Source organism: Colias croceus, chromosome 7 (assembly GCF_905220415.1).
Source record: "Colias croceus chromosome 7, ilColCroc2.1".
Classification (NCBI taxonomy): Eukaryota; Metazoa; Arthropoda; class Insecta; order Lepidoptera; family Pieridae; genus Colias; species Colias croceus.
The window spans coordinates 2,674,622-2,688,871 of NC_059543.1; the positions used below are offsets into that span (position 1 = coordinate 2,674,622).

The 14,250-nt window shown below is 31.8% G+C and overlaps 2 protein-coding genes across 2 annotated transcripts; one reads left to right on the forward strand and one right to left on the reverse strand.

The window, feature by feature from the left end:
* Positions 1-6,512: 6,512 nt before the first annotated feature.
* LOC123693167 lies at positions 6,513-8,558 on the forward strand. Its single transcript, XM_045638139.1, has 3 exons — positions 6,513-7,194; positions 7,749-7,924; positions 8,278-8,558. Exons 1-3 carry the CDS (start codon positions 7,110-7,112, stop codon positions 8,536-8,538), a joined length of 522 nt encoding a protein of 173 aa, XP_045494095.1. The 5' UTR covers positions 6,513-7,109; the 3' UTR covers positions 8,539-8,558.
* A 3,083-nt stretch (positions 8,559-11,641) lies between these two features.
* On the reverse strand, positions 11,642-13,095 carry LOC123693092 (peptidyl-prolyl cis-trans isomerase). The gene is made up of 2 exons (XM_045638048.1): positions 12,926-13,095; positions 11,642-12,280 (listed from the first exon to the last, which is right to left on the reverse strand). Exons 1-2 carry the CDS (start codon positions 12,992-12,994, stop codon positions 11,852-11,854), a joined length of 498 nt encoding a protein of 165 aa, XP_045494004.1. The 5' UTR covers positions 12,995-13,095; the 3' UTR covers positions 11,642-11,851.
* Between the last annotated feature and the right edge of the window lie 1,155 nt (positions 13,096-14,250).

The window sequence follows — 14,250 nt, forward strand, 5'->3', positions numbered from 1 at the left end:
CGTAGCCCACGGGCTAGCTAATTCGATTACATCTCTACTCAACTAAGATGAACCAATTAATAAGTACATTATGGGCCCTCTTCATAATGGGCAGCGTTGGCCCAACAAAGGATCGTTGATGTTTGCCGCCATTACATCGATTACCTATGAATAAACATCTACAATGACAGCCGAATCTATTTAGGCTTTCTATACTATCCTGATTACCTCGATTCGCCCACCGCTGCCCATTGTGAAGAGGGCCCATTACATTCGGCTCAAGCTTCTAGGATTACGACACGAAGTAATCTGACCACACGTAGCTATAAGTAAACTAATGCCGCTATTAATCTCTATCCCAAATGTTGGTTAATTAATTCGTTGAATATACATTTGGATGAGAAAATGTTCTTTTGTTTTCTGTATTGTACAGTGCGTTCTACTATGTATTTATATTATGGTTCTATACGGTGTAGTTATTTACTGTGTAGATTACTATTGATTGTAAATTAAAAATTTTTAATGATAATTTTATGATACTAATACAACATATTATGATAAGTATATTCACAGGTAATATACTATAGTAGTAGATAGTATAATATAACTACTATGGTAGTATGGTATAGTGGTTAATATAGTAGAACCGTTACATAATGTCAAACATAATAGAGTCGGTATTGTATAGGTCCCTACAAAGTTCAATTAGTAATTATCTTTACAGAAATTGAATCACAAATGTTTCGAACTTTTTGAATATAGCTTCCGTGCACGTTTATAAACTCTAATAGGTAATCGTCGTCTCGGGTAAAAACTCTTTAAAAGTTAAAAATTACATCAACACAAAAACTTACACGACTTCATTACAAGAACGCTCACAATGGCGTCTAATAAAAGTTGTTTTGTAGATTCTCCACTTTTCATAAAGTTGTCGCCAATAACGGCTGACAGGATCTCATTAGTACGGACTACGGACTTGTTTCAAGAGAAAAATCTATTTGTAGTTATATTCCACGCAAGATATTCGTTCCGTCTCTTTGTGATATAATTTATGTTCTCTTATGTTTCTTTCGTTTCTTGTTTTTCGTCTCACACATCCTATATTTTTAGGTAATTAATGAACCCCATCATATTTATTACTGGCAATGGAATTATAACACGTTCACTGTTATCGGTTTTGCAAGTCTCCAATTATATAAATGTTAAGCTCTTAACATACAGTCTTAATATGGAAGTACATAATATATTGAAACCTGCAATGTAGAGAAACCTCTGAATATATAGAGCTCATCTTAAACTGGTCAGTGCACTTAATCTTATACGCTTAATGGATAGACCCTTTGTCACAGCCAAATCACGCAAAGTACCAATATTGACGTTCAAAATAACATGAACCCTATAATGTATAGAGACCTCATCTAAACCAAGTATTTGTAAGGATTCTCATTTAAATCTGGTAAATATATTTTACGGAATTCGATTTTACATCCTTATAGATTGCTGTATTATCAAACTATAGCTTACCGCCCGCGGCATCGCCCGGTTTGACTTACCTAAACCTAATAAATTATATTATTATTACTAAAACCTTCCTCTTGAATCACTCAATATCTATTAAAAAAACCGCATCAAAATCCGTTGCATAGTTTATGACAGATTTGAGCATACAAAGGAACATAGGGACAGAGAAAGTGACTACAATATGTTTTATACTAAGTATGTATAGTCGAGCCAATTTAATAGGCAACATTTGACGTCTATCAATAATTTTATCTTCGAAGAGAGGTAACCTGCTTAAAAACATCGATTAAAGTGTATTAATCGATACGGATTTGAAACATTTGTCAATCGAATTTATTAACTTATGATGATTTTTATTGACAAGTAATCAATGCATTCGATTCTAGATATCAGATTTCGATTTTTAGAGTAACGTCTCTAGTATTTAAAAAGAAAAAAGGTTTATTGACACAAAATTGTAGCGACGTCAGTTCTTCAATTCAGAAATTGTTTATTATGTTTAGGATGGTTTATCAGTAAAATGAAATCTTAAAATAACTTGTATCGGTCATTATAATTATAAATATGTAATCGTAATTGAAAAAAGTTAAGCAAATGTGCAGTTCTAACAAAACGAAATATCATGTTATTCTATTTCTATGTCGTCGTTACTAGGTTACGTTGTTGAATTTTGTTGAACTGTCAAATGTTGCCTATTAAAATGGCTCTACTTTATAGTGATGATGATATGCTTGCAAAATCAATACCGCAAGCTTAGATTACAAAATAAAGTACGCAAGTATAAATACGTATACATTATATAAAAACCGATGTGTTAACTGTTAAGTCATGTAAATGTTTAACAATGCCCACAATTCCATCAATTCCATTTTATTTTCTCTTATTTGGTATTTTGGGGAAAAAAAATGTCTCTTCTTCACAAGAGCTTTATTTCAAAGTTTCAGCACTACAGCAAGTTAACATGAACAAATTGATGTCAAAAGCTTAGGAAAAAATAAGATTGAAAAGGCATAAACTACATTCAGTGAACAATGTCGCGACTAAAATACCTCATATAAAAATCGTAACACAGTATTTTATCGTAAGTGAAACTTCTTTATCGGGGTTGTAAAAAAATTTTTACAAACGTTACGCGTGACATTTTTCCGTTACGCGCCATCTTTTTCTAATCCCTACCACGCGTGATTCGACGTATTTCTGTAAAGTTGCTTATAGTAAATTATTTTTTGAAAAATTAGGTCATAAAGAGGTTTCACTTCTTACGTGTGTACACTAGTACACGCACACATTTTTTTTTAATTAGCTATGTTTTACTTTTCAGCTTTCTATTGCACGCCTCATAAGCGAAGCGTTGAGGTGGTTACTACTGTCACTTCGCGCAAAACATCTGATTTTTCAAACTTATAAATGTCTTTATGTATCATACTGTCATACATTGCACTTGTAAAATAATACATACACACACTTATTAAGAAAAAACACTATTTTTAACATTCATGATATTTTTGATGTCATTTTTGTTATTTAAACTAGTTAAAAAACAGTTTAAAAAAGTTCTGTCTTGGACGTCCGTGTGTCTGTATGTGCGGAGGATTTTCTTGTAAACACGATAGCGACCGAAATACTTTACTAATCGAGTCTTTTTTTTTCTCTTACGCTTGAGTATGCTCAGGAATAGAACCCTTTCATTTTTCAGGGTCTGATTCGATGTGGTTTAATTGTTATTAAATAAACAAAAAAAAATATCGACTTTTTTTATATTTTTTTTTTTTATATTTATAGTGTACTCAAAATTCACCATTATAAACTCGATTCTTTATACTATAAGCCAAGGTTTAAAAAAATAAGTTGGTAGTCAGTTAAACCTTAAACCTGCGCAGTTTCACATCTAGGTGGGGCCACAAGAAAAATAGCTCAATTATTACGGTACCGCTTTCTTTACTTTTCCAACTGTTTTGAGACAGTACAAGAGCATTGGCACATGAGAACAAGTGTATCTACATACTTATATTATATACACCTTTATAAATAATCAATTTTATTGTAAAGGATGAGATTATGAGGCGTGCACTTTTGGATTTTCCAAACTTTTTTTTTTTAATATTAAGGATATGTCGCAGGTACCTACAGAACGCTTAGTAATATCTACAACAATTAAACACATACGACAAATAGCTCTGAATTAATTGTAATTTGTAGCTACACAATATGTATACCTACCTATGAAGCGAGGTAACAATGTCAATATTTAACCACTGTAATCGATCGCGTGTGATTCTAACTGATGTTTATAGTATTTTGTAAGTAAAAAATATTATGGCAGAAAGCACATGTATTAAATTTAATTTTTTACTTTTATAGCAATCGAATGCTTTATGATAATTGCCACGGCAAAAGATGCGGGTTCGAATCTCGATTAGTGATCGAATTTTTTCCATGCTTAAAAAAATTGTCATTAGGCACAACTATTTTCAAATATAAATAACCTAAAACTAATCTAGAACATTAGACCTAAACCAAGCCTTATGTTACTTGTACAATTATTAGGTTCCAGATTGTTCCGATATTACCTAGTAGGTAGGTACTTAGGTATAGACAATGTAAACTTTAGATATACTTTGGTAATAAATGTAACAAGTACGCGTAATTTGAATTCATTAATAATAATTTATCCAACAATTTTAACAGTGAGTCTAATTAGTACTTACCTACCTATAATTAAAGTTTTGCGATATTTTTGTTTAAAATTTATTAAAGTAACTACTTAAATAGAAAGCAATTTTTTCAGATAATACTTTTTAGGCTACAATGAAATTATAGAATTCATAAACGTAGTTTGGTTAAGGAATACAAGAGACATGGCATTAGAGTATTGTAGTATAAAAATGTAAATGTTACAAAACAATATTTGTTAAATCCTTGTTTGTATACCTCTGCTTCCAAATTTAATTTGTTCAAATCATAATAAAAAAACAATCATTGAAAATGCTTTAATTTCAAAACGAATGGTACTTAGTTAGTAGGTAGTATTTTTTTTGGACCTTCTTGCCTTATAAATTCCCGATAAATATGGTAGCCTAAAGATTTATTTGCTTGTTTTCGTAATGAATATAGTATACACATTTTTAATCAAACTAATTTGTTTAGTCTCTTTTTGTTTTTGCTGTCTACGGAAATTCGGGAACGTTGAGAAAACACAATTAAGGAAATTAAACAGGTAAAACAATCTCATAAAATATAGGCGTGGTTAGGATATTGCTAAGAGAATTTGTTCGAACTAAAGATAAAGTTTGGCACAAAACCGGGCTTTGTGAGCGTCAGATTAGCATAAACACGGTGTGCTCAGCGAAGCAGTTTACACCGATAATGTCTTTACTTAAGTAAATATCTAAATGTTCTATACTTTAACTTACAATTTATTATCAGTATTATACTCCTGTTGTTATTTCTATTACACTTTGTACAATATGTTCCTTGACATTGCTTTTAGACTGTTATAAAAAAAACTAACAATTATAATATAACATGTGCCTAATCGCATCACAATAATAGCTGTTTCTACTTGATTAACCAACGTACTTATGGCCGGTATCTACTAAGAATTAAGAAATAAATATCTTATTTGGCTACTGTTTACAAAACAGATTTATCATGAATTATGCATGTGGATTTATAAAATAAATAAAAAAATAAAAAAAAATATTTATCTCTCTCACAATTGATGACATAATAGGACCTCATATTTATAACTATGATAGAGTAATATTTTGTAGTCAGTTAAAAGTTTTGGATAAATAAAAAAGCAATTAACTATACCAAATATAAAAAATACTCGTATGTCGGTAAATACAGCATAGAACCGTCGAAAAAAGGAAATTGCACCCAGTCTGAAAGATACGGTTGGTCTTTTTTTTCCGGATTTACTGTACTAGTTTCATAAACTTGATAGAGTGAAATGTTCCAGGTTAAAGCAATATCACTACAAAGTCGCTTCCCGCTGTCTGTCTGTATGTCTGTCTTTATGTAGGTATGCTTCTTTAAAACTAGATAGAATAGGATATCATTTGCTAAGTTATCGGTACAACCCAAGCAGCTAGTTTATAAAAAAAACGTATCATGGAGCCAATGTTTTGTACCTAACAAATACCACTCATCATTAGTATAATATTTACAGAATCACATACTTAATATAAGAAAACAAACACATTACAAATTTATCGTTAACTGATCAGTTACCCTCGTAAATCATAAATTGCTTAAAATTATTCCCCTTCAGGTAGTAAAGAGTGATATTTGCGGCAGAATTCGACGCGACCGCGCTCCCTGACAATGGTTTCTAATGAAATTTGCCCCTAAAGTTCCTTTATTGCCAATTAGGCAGCCATCAGAGATCTTTTAGCCGCATTGTTTCCTTCGAAAATGATGGCAACGTTTTTGGCATACATCCTACTTAGTCTCCTTTTTATTTATGGTTGTAGATTATAGTTATTTCGAACTTAAGGTTTATAATCACAGTTTATAATATTTTAATTAGGTATTTATTAATTTCCAGATTAGATAAAGGTAGAGAGAGATAAGTCAGATAAATCAAATAATTGGTGTAATTTCATTCGATATTTTCATTATTATGTAAAAACATTGTCAACAAACATAATACATATTTCCAAATCTCTTGAAAATAATTTTACATCCTTATTACCTTCTCTACTCCTAAGTCCTAAACTGAAATTTTTGATATTTTCATAAATTACCAATTTCTTTATTTTTATTTTAGATTCTTTTTTTGTTCGATGCGGGATGGTGTCGAATTGGTCCCATAAAAATTTTATTCGGATAGGCCCAGTAGTTTTTATTTTATAAGCATTTTTGTCTGTAGGTATTTGTAAATTTTGCAAGTGCAAGTTTGAAGTCGGTTGTTTTTAACGCAGTTATCACTTGTCATCTAAACCTCTAACGAAAATACAAAATAATTACAAAACATTCTCTGGCGACTGTGTAATATTTATTAAAAGCCTTAATTGAGGATTATAATAACGTGCAGCGAACGAAAATTAAGACCACTTTAGAATAAATTCATCACAATTTATGAGACACGACATTATTCTGTTAGCCGTAAAACCTTAGCCGTTTATTATCGTTTAAGGATTAAATATGTACTTAGATTATACGGGAATAGTTGCATATGGTAATTTATTTTATATAAGTCATGTTTTATGTTTATCAGGCACTGTAAACTGCATGATACAGTAAAATGTAAATAGATGAATATTGAGTGCTCAACTCCAAAATCATACCCCTTTTGTACATTGGTGTAAGTTTCTTTCAAATCTACCATACTAAACTTTGTATTGTTAGAAAACTGTGATTTAAATAAACAATATAAAAGAATAATATCAAAACATTCATCTTCAGAAAAGAACGATACTCAAGTATATTGAGTTTGGAAGCTTTCAATAAGCTTCCAAAGAACGACGCGTACAGACAAGGGCAAAAGTTTTAATTTTCTTAAGATTTCGTAAAAGTTCAGATTGTTTTTCTTGCTGAGGGGTGGGGTGAGCCCGGGAAGGCGGGACCAGCCGGGAGCAACAGGTCGACCCTAATCAATACGGATGCTGCGACATGCGCGGGAAATATCTCAGACGCCATCAGCCATGCGCTGTCTCCTGCTCGTATCGCTGTCAATTTTCACACCAGGTATGTCAAAACAAATCTTATGGTGTAATAATTTGCCGCTTATTTACTCTTACGACGCTTTTGTGTGTAGATAAAACCGTGTGTATACATTTTCGTGGGCATTATAAGCGTGAAATCCGAAATACGAAAGTGCCATAGACAAAACATGGGATGGCGAACTGTCAAAATTTTTCAGATCGTATTTTGTTTACTTAGCCATTCTATTATAGTTATGTTAACTGAAAGTCATTATAATTTGTAGAATAATAACGAATTATTCGTCTTTTTCATTCAACGAAGGCAAGAAAACATGTACTTACCTAAATTAGACAATTATGTACACTGTCATTAATTATAACCAAACAAACAACAATAGGCTACTTTAGTATTTTTTAATTTTTTCATTAGGTACCTATTCTTAATAATCAGAAATAAATAAAATGCTATCAATCATTCTCAATGAGAAAACCATTAGATAAGTAGCTCCACTGGCCACTAGCATCATAAAACCCCAGAATAAAAAAATACAATAAAGAATCAAACAAGAAAATACAATAAAGAATTCTCGTTTCCAGGGCAGTGCGACCTTCTCCGAGACAGCGTGCATGTAACATCAGCAGCAGCACGCCCCAACAATGAGTTGTGGTGCTACAAATGCCATGCCGACGTGCCAGATGACAAATGTGCTGATCTCCGACACAATAACTCTGCGTTGATGCACAAATGCAATAATGATAGACGAGTGTGCATGGTGAGTCAGCAAATTTAATAGTTATATAGAAAGTAAGTCACGTTCTGTTAAATTTGAGATGAGATATATAGAGATTAATATAAAATCATATTGAACTGAAAAAGTCACATTTAACAATTATTGTTATTGTAATCCTGCGTTAAAGATACAGGCAATGTATCAAATCTGCGCATTCTGATTAACTAGAAACACCTATAAAATATATGAAAATCTGAAATTCTGAGACATTTAAGCTTAAGAAGGTAGAAAGAGAAGTTCAAATACCTAAGATTATTTCAGATTAGCTTAAGATTATTTTAAAGTCGTTTTAATTTATATCTAATTTCAGTTAACAAAATAAGAATATTTTTCAGGTCAAACGTTTCTCATACACGACTTCTACGGAAAATTCGACAACTGCACTCAAAATGTGGGCTCTAGAGCGAAATTGTACCAAACATTGCGAGCCTGGTTGTATTGTGATTGGAGAAAGAACAAAATTATACGCCTGCACATCTTGCTGCACAACCTCCTTTTGTAATTATGGATCTGGAGGAATTAGACTCGTTCTTAATGCACTTTTAATCTTTCTCGCACTAATGACTTTAAGCAAAGATATCATTTTGGTTAGCTAAATATAATTATACGAATTAAATTGTGTTTTATTGTGATAGAAAAATGTATGTGAAAATTCAGGCAAAACGTACTTATAACTAAGTACCTATTGTTCGACTAAAAGGTAAAAATACTAGATAGTAATTTGATTTATAAATTATAGTAAGGTATTGTTTGAACAGAAGACTTTGCAGTTTATTCCATAAAAATATTCTCACAATCTTTCGTATTACAGAATATTTACCTAACTGGGCTTTGATATGAATGCTAGCATATTATGTAAATAAGTAGGTAGATAATAATTATAATGACAATTGAAGGGCTTGTTTCTTGCCAACGAGACAAATAGATGCCCAGTCAACATCGAAGTACAAGATAATCTTAAATCTAATAGGTAAGAACCCAATTTACGTCAGCACAAGGCTGCGGTCATCACTGTAAGATAAGTAACTGTAAACGGACGTGGTTATTATCATTTAGCATTCAACAACAAAGATAACACTATCTATATTGTATTTACTATTATATTCCGATAGGTACACGTGAACACACGCCATGTGTACCTACAAGGAATAGAAAATTCATGGAGTTCTCGAAACCAATTTCAGCCAAGGTTCATCAAACACAATAAATCAATGAATACTATATGACTGCACTACCTACTAACTGAAACTCGCTTTGCATAAAATCTGTTCTTTATGTACATATAATAAATCTGTAGAAGGTTCAATTCTGTACATTGAAAATATTGAAAAAATAAATAGCAGGGGGTGTTACTGGATCGATACCAAGCCCAAATACCTATGTGATTAAAAAAAATTTTGTCTGTCTGTCTGCATGTTCAGGCATCACGTGAAAACTAACGGTTCGATTTCGATGAAACTTGGTATAATTATACCTTATTATCCTGGGCATAAAATAGGATACTTTTTTATCCCGGAAAAATACGTAGAAAAAAAATCTTAATTTTTCCGCGCGGACGGAGTCGCGGGCGGAAGCTAGTACATAATATATGTAGGCAACTACTGGGTTGCATACAGATTAGCGTTCCTCAAAGAAAGTTTAACACTATGAAGATAAAACCAGTATATTTTCTAGGTACCTACCTATATTCAGGACATTCTGTATATTCTGGAAGGTAGGTACGCAGTGTAGATATGTAGTAGTCATACTGTATGTAGTCATACTGAATTTCATGAAAATCGAAATCGAAAAGCCAAAGCCTGAATTCATACCGGATCAGTATTGCCATTTATATGGCCACCTTATAGGTTTATTTAGTTTTATTTTATTTGTTGTTAATATTTATTCGTTTATGATCAATCTAATAGATACCTATTGACTCTTAGTGACTAGTAAGTCTTCCTTTAAAATAAAATTACTTCTTTATCACAATAAAGATCTTCAAAGTGTAAAATAGTCACAATACCTCTATAAACTGCTCATACTGTATAAAAAGGTTTAAAGACAATAAATCAGAGGTTCTTAAAAAAACTACCTTCACAGGATAATTGAATAGGTATTTGTAGGCCGATGTAACAATAAATCTTTACTTGTGTCCGCTATACGACCTTACCCTTACTAGTTACTTGCCTTCGAGCCGCTTAGGATTCCGTAGGAAAATTTTAAATTTGAATCGTCGGAATTTTATTGTTCGTATCTTCTTGAAATACAAGCCATTTCTCTAGATTGAGATTCAGACGCAGATATACAGAAGGGGTATATATTGTTCTCTTAGAACCTACTATAGCTAGCTAATGGTTATATTTTATGAATATGCACAATTCAGTGTACCTAGAATATTTCTACTTTTCTTTTGTAAGTTAGGTACCTACTTTGTCAGCGCCTTTCACAAATAAAAAATTAAAAACACACTAAACAAGAAATACAAAATATACACGGAACCCTGAACTAAATATTGTGACACATCAAAATTTTCCACGTTAAATTGATTTTTTTTTTCAGTCAAGGTCTCCTCGATTAATGTTTCTGAACAACGAAAAGCAAACAATTAGTACCTCTACCTACTATGTATGACTTAACAGAAACCTTTTCAATGCACTGATACACTGTTAAAAATAAATATTACATAGGTACATAACACACATACGATTTACCTACTGCACCATGTAGATATAAAAATAATTGATGGGTGCTAAATATCATGTAGGTGTTATCTGATTGTTTATGTTCTACTGAATAAATTATTTCAGCCTACATTGTATTATGCCTCAAAATTTTCATTTAACATACCTATTTTCACAGATCTAGCCTATTTTGTTATGAAAAATTAACCATCGGGCATAGAGATAATAATGTACTACGTAGTACATTATATTATCTCTATGCCGTCGGGATGTTTTATTATAGCGCAAAACTTGAGAACGGCTGAACCGATTTCGTTGATTCTTTTTTTTTAATATTCCTGGAAGAGGATGGTTTTTATGGAGAAAACGCAAACACGGGCGCAGTCGGGGCCATCCGCTAGAATAAAATAATGCTCAGTCTTTACCCTAACCCCTGATGAACTATGGAAGCTAGAGCAAGTAAGTAGATAGGTATGTTTGTATCACTTAGGACTCCCCTTCCTGTATTTATAATTTATAAAGTTGGTAATATACTTATAAATAAAATTAATATTATCTTGTATTCGATCAACAAAACAGCTGTTAATAATACATAGGTACTACTTAGCCTAGTTCATATTTTATTTCCGTCTTATTCATCGCGCCATTGTTTCAAATTGACCTTGAAGATAATTTACTTACCTACTTCACACATACAAGGTTTTTTTTATATATATTTTATAGTTGAATTTCCGTTTTCAGTACCTATATTATCACATCACTAAAAACTTATATTGTTACGGACATCATCTAAAATAAATTATGTAAAGTCTCACCATTTTTCTATAAAAAATGTGTAAATACATACCAATTTCCTCTACATTCTACACAATAAAATAAAAAAAAACATGCAACAATCGGTTTTCCTTAATAAATTAGGAACCTATTTATTAATGTGCCAAAATATTCCATGACCTTCATAAATAATAATATGTAAGTTGTAGACTTACAAAAAGTTTAATCTATTTATTCACTTTGGATAAAAAAAAAACAAATCTGATAAGTTAATTAATTTATTATGAATAAACAATGCACAGAAATAAATGCAATTCGTAATTTGCGACCTAGAGCATAGTTATAAATTTATAACATCATTGGAATGAACCACAGTAACTTTACAGATAGTAGTTTTATTATTACTGGGGAAGGTATAAAGGAGGACTCGTGTTAAACTTAAAATATTGCGTTTATAAATACATAATATAACTTAAGACAGCTGGCCACAGTCAGCGATCACAACTTTCTTTGAGGGCTTGCCGGACTGAGAGCCAAAGCCTTCCACTTGCTTCACAACATCCATTCCTTCAACAACATTACCGAAGACAACGTGCCTGCCGTCCAGCCAGGAGGTCTTAACGGTGGTGATAAAGAATTGAGAGCCATTGGTGTTGGGGCCAGCATTAGCCATGGAGAGCACTCCAGGGCCAGTGTGCTTCAGGACGAAGTTCTCGTCGGTGAACTTCTCGCCGTAGATGGACTTTCCACCAGTGCCGTTGTGGTTTGTGAAGTCACCTCCCTGGAGCATGAAGTTGGGGATCACGCGGTGGAAGGTGGAGCCCTTGTAGCCGAAGCCTTTCTCGCCGGTGCATAGTGCTCTGAAGTTTTCGCATGTCTTGGGAGTGACATCCGCTTTCAACTGTAAGGTTATTTATTTAATTAAAGAATATGATACACATGTTCACACGAGTTTTAATCATTGTAGTACCTACTGATTATATTATATATTATTATGCCAATAAGAATTTGGTTTGGTTTGAAAATAAAATAATAATATCCTATATAATATTAAGTTAAATATTAAAGGACCGATATTCGGATGTACCTACCTAAGTTTTGTTTTTCCAAACATTTCAATGAAAAAGGCGCCTCGCAACGCGCCATGTATGGGTATAGTTAAATATTAAATTACGCCTATGCATAATACTATCACGGCAAATTCCATTAGATAAAACCCTATAAAAGCATTAAAGGAATTGACCTTCAGAAAACAATCACGGTCATACTATGAGTTAATTATGACTACTTGATAGATATGTACAATTATAATAGCTACACATCATTAGATCCATAAAAAGTAATTTTTTCAGGCGAGCAGCAAATAGTTTTTTAAGAAAGTAACTAAAACTATACATTTATAATCGTATCAGAGTAACAGGGGTAAAAGATAACTTCAAATTTTGTCCATACGTTCATACAAATAGCGTGGTCTTGCAATCACGCCGGCCGGATTGACAACTCCCAAGTAGGCAATTTGATCATAATTAACGTTTTTACAACTTACTTCGATGACAATCCTTCCCAGCGGTTGACCATCAGCGGTCACATCCATGAAGACTCGTGGTGAAGCCATTTCGTTATTTTTCTTCGACTCTTCAAGATCAACTCTTTTTTAATCACAGCACAATGACGATGCGTCTCTCGTCGATGCCGGGCGGAAATAAAAAAGACCATAGACAAAATATATGAGGTAATTTCCGCCTTACGTTCAAAAATATATAGAGTTATATCATACAAAGATACAATAGCATAATTTATTCATAAATACATTATGTACTTCACCTATGTATCTTTAATTATAATGTAAATAATAATGGCTAACAACGTCATACATGTAAATATTTTAAGTTATTTTATGCGTAAAATATTAAATATGACAACATTTTAAAACTACTTAAATCAAGAAGCATAAATATAATACACTGCTTGAATGACGTCATTTATGTTTTTTGTCTCTTTCTGTGGGGTGACCACGCTGGTTTGTAAATTCAGGATTTTTCGAAATAGAAAAAACTAAAATTCATGGTTTATAAATTATAACGACATATATTTTTAACAGTATTTATATTATAATTACTGATCATACTTTATAGGTACATACAATTAAAATAGGTAGACAATGATAGTTTTAAATAACGCTTGATAACTTTTGGCAACAAAGCTTTTATGAACCGATATACAGCATTAACATCCTTTGTAAATAGAGGAAAGTTGTGTTTTGCATCAGATGCTGTTTACCAAATTCAAATTGTAAGCTACTCAGATCTTCTTTTTAAACGCTTTGCTTAGACGGGTCAACTTCAAGCCAAAATCATCAAAGAAAATTATTTATGTGTAAACTGTGCCTTGCAAAAATTTCAGCTAACTTTACAAAGTTTATTTTTCAAAAGGTTTTTTTTTTTCTGGGTCGTAATCCTCCGTAATTTTACCCTTGATGGATAAAGAATTAATATTTCTTTTTACTTCATTTTTTGGAAAGCTGAAATACGTAAAACAAAAAAAAATATTAGGTAAGTTAAAAAAAGTATAAATTTCAATGTAAAAAAAAAAACAAACTTAAAACCACATGTGAGTGCAATACCGATGTCGTGTGTTGTTTCATTACTAGTATAAAAATCTAATGGTGTTCTAAATGTTCATCATAATATTGTTATTACAATAATATTATATTCTCTTCGCTATCCATAAAAACTCGTCATCATGGTTACCTTACTTGTTAAATTTGTTTATTGAAAAATGATGAAAGTATCACGAAAAGAACACATTTAACATGACTGTTTACTAAAATGATGATAAATTTGACGATTTTTACCATTAAAATGATTTTAA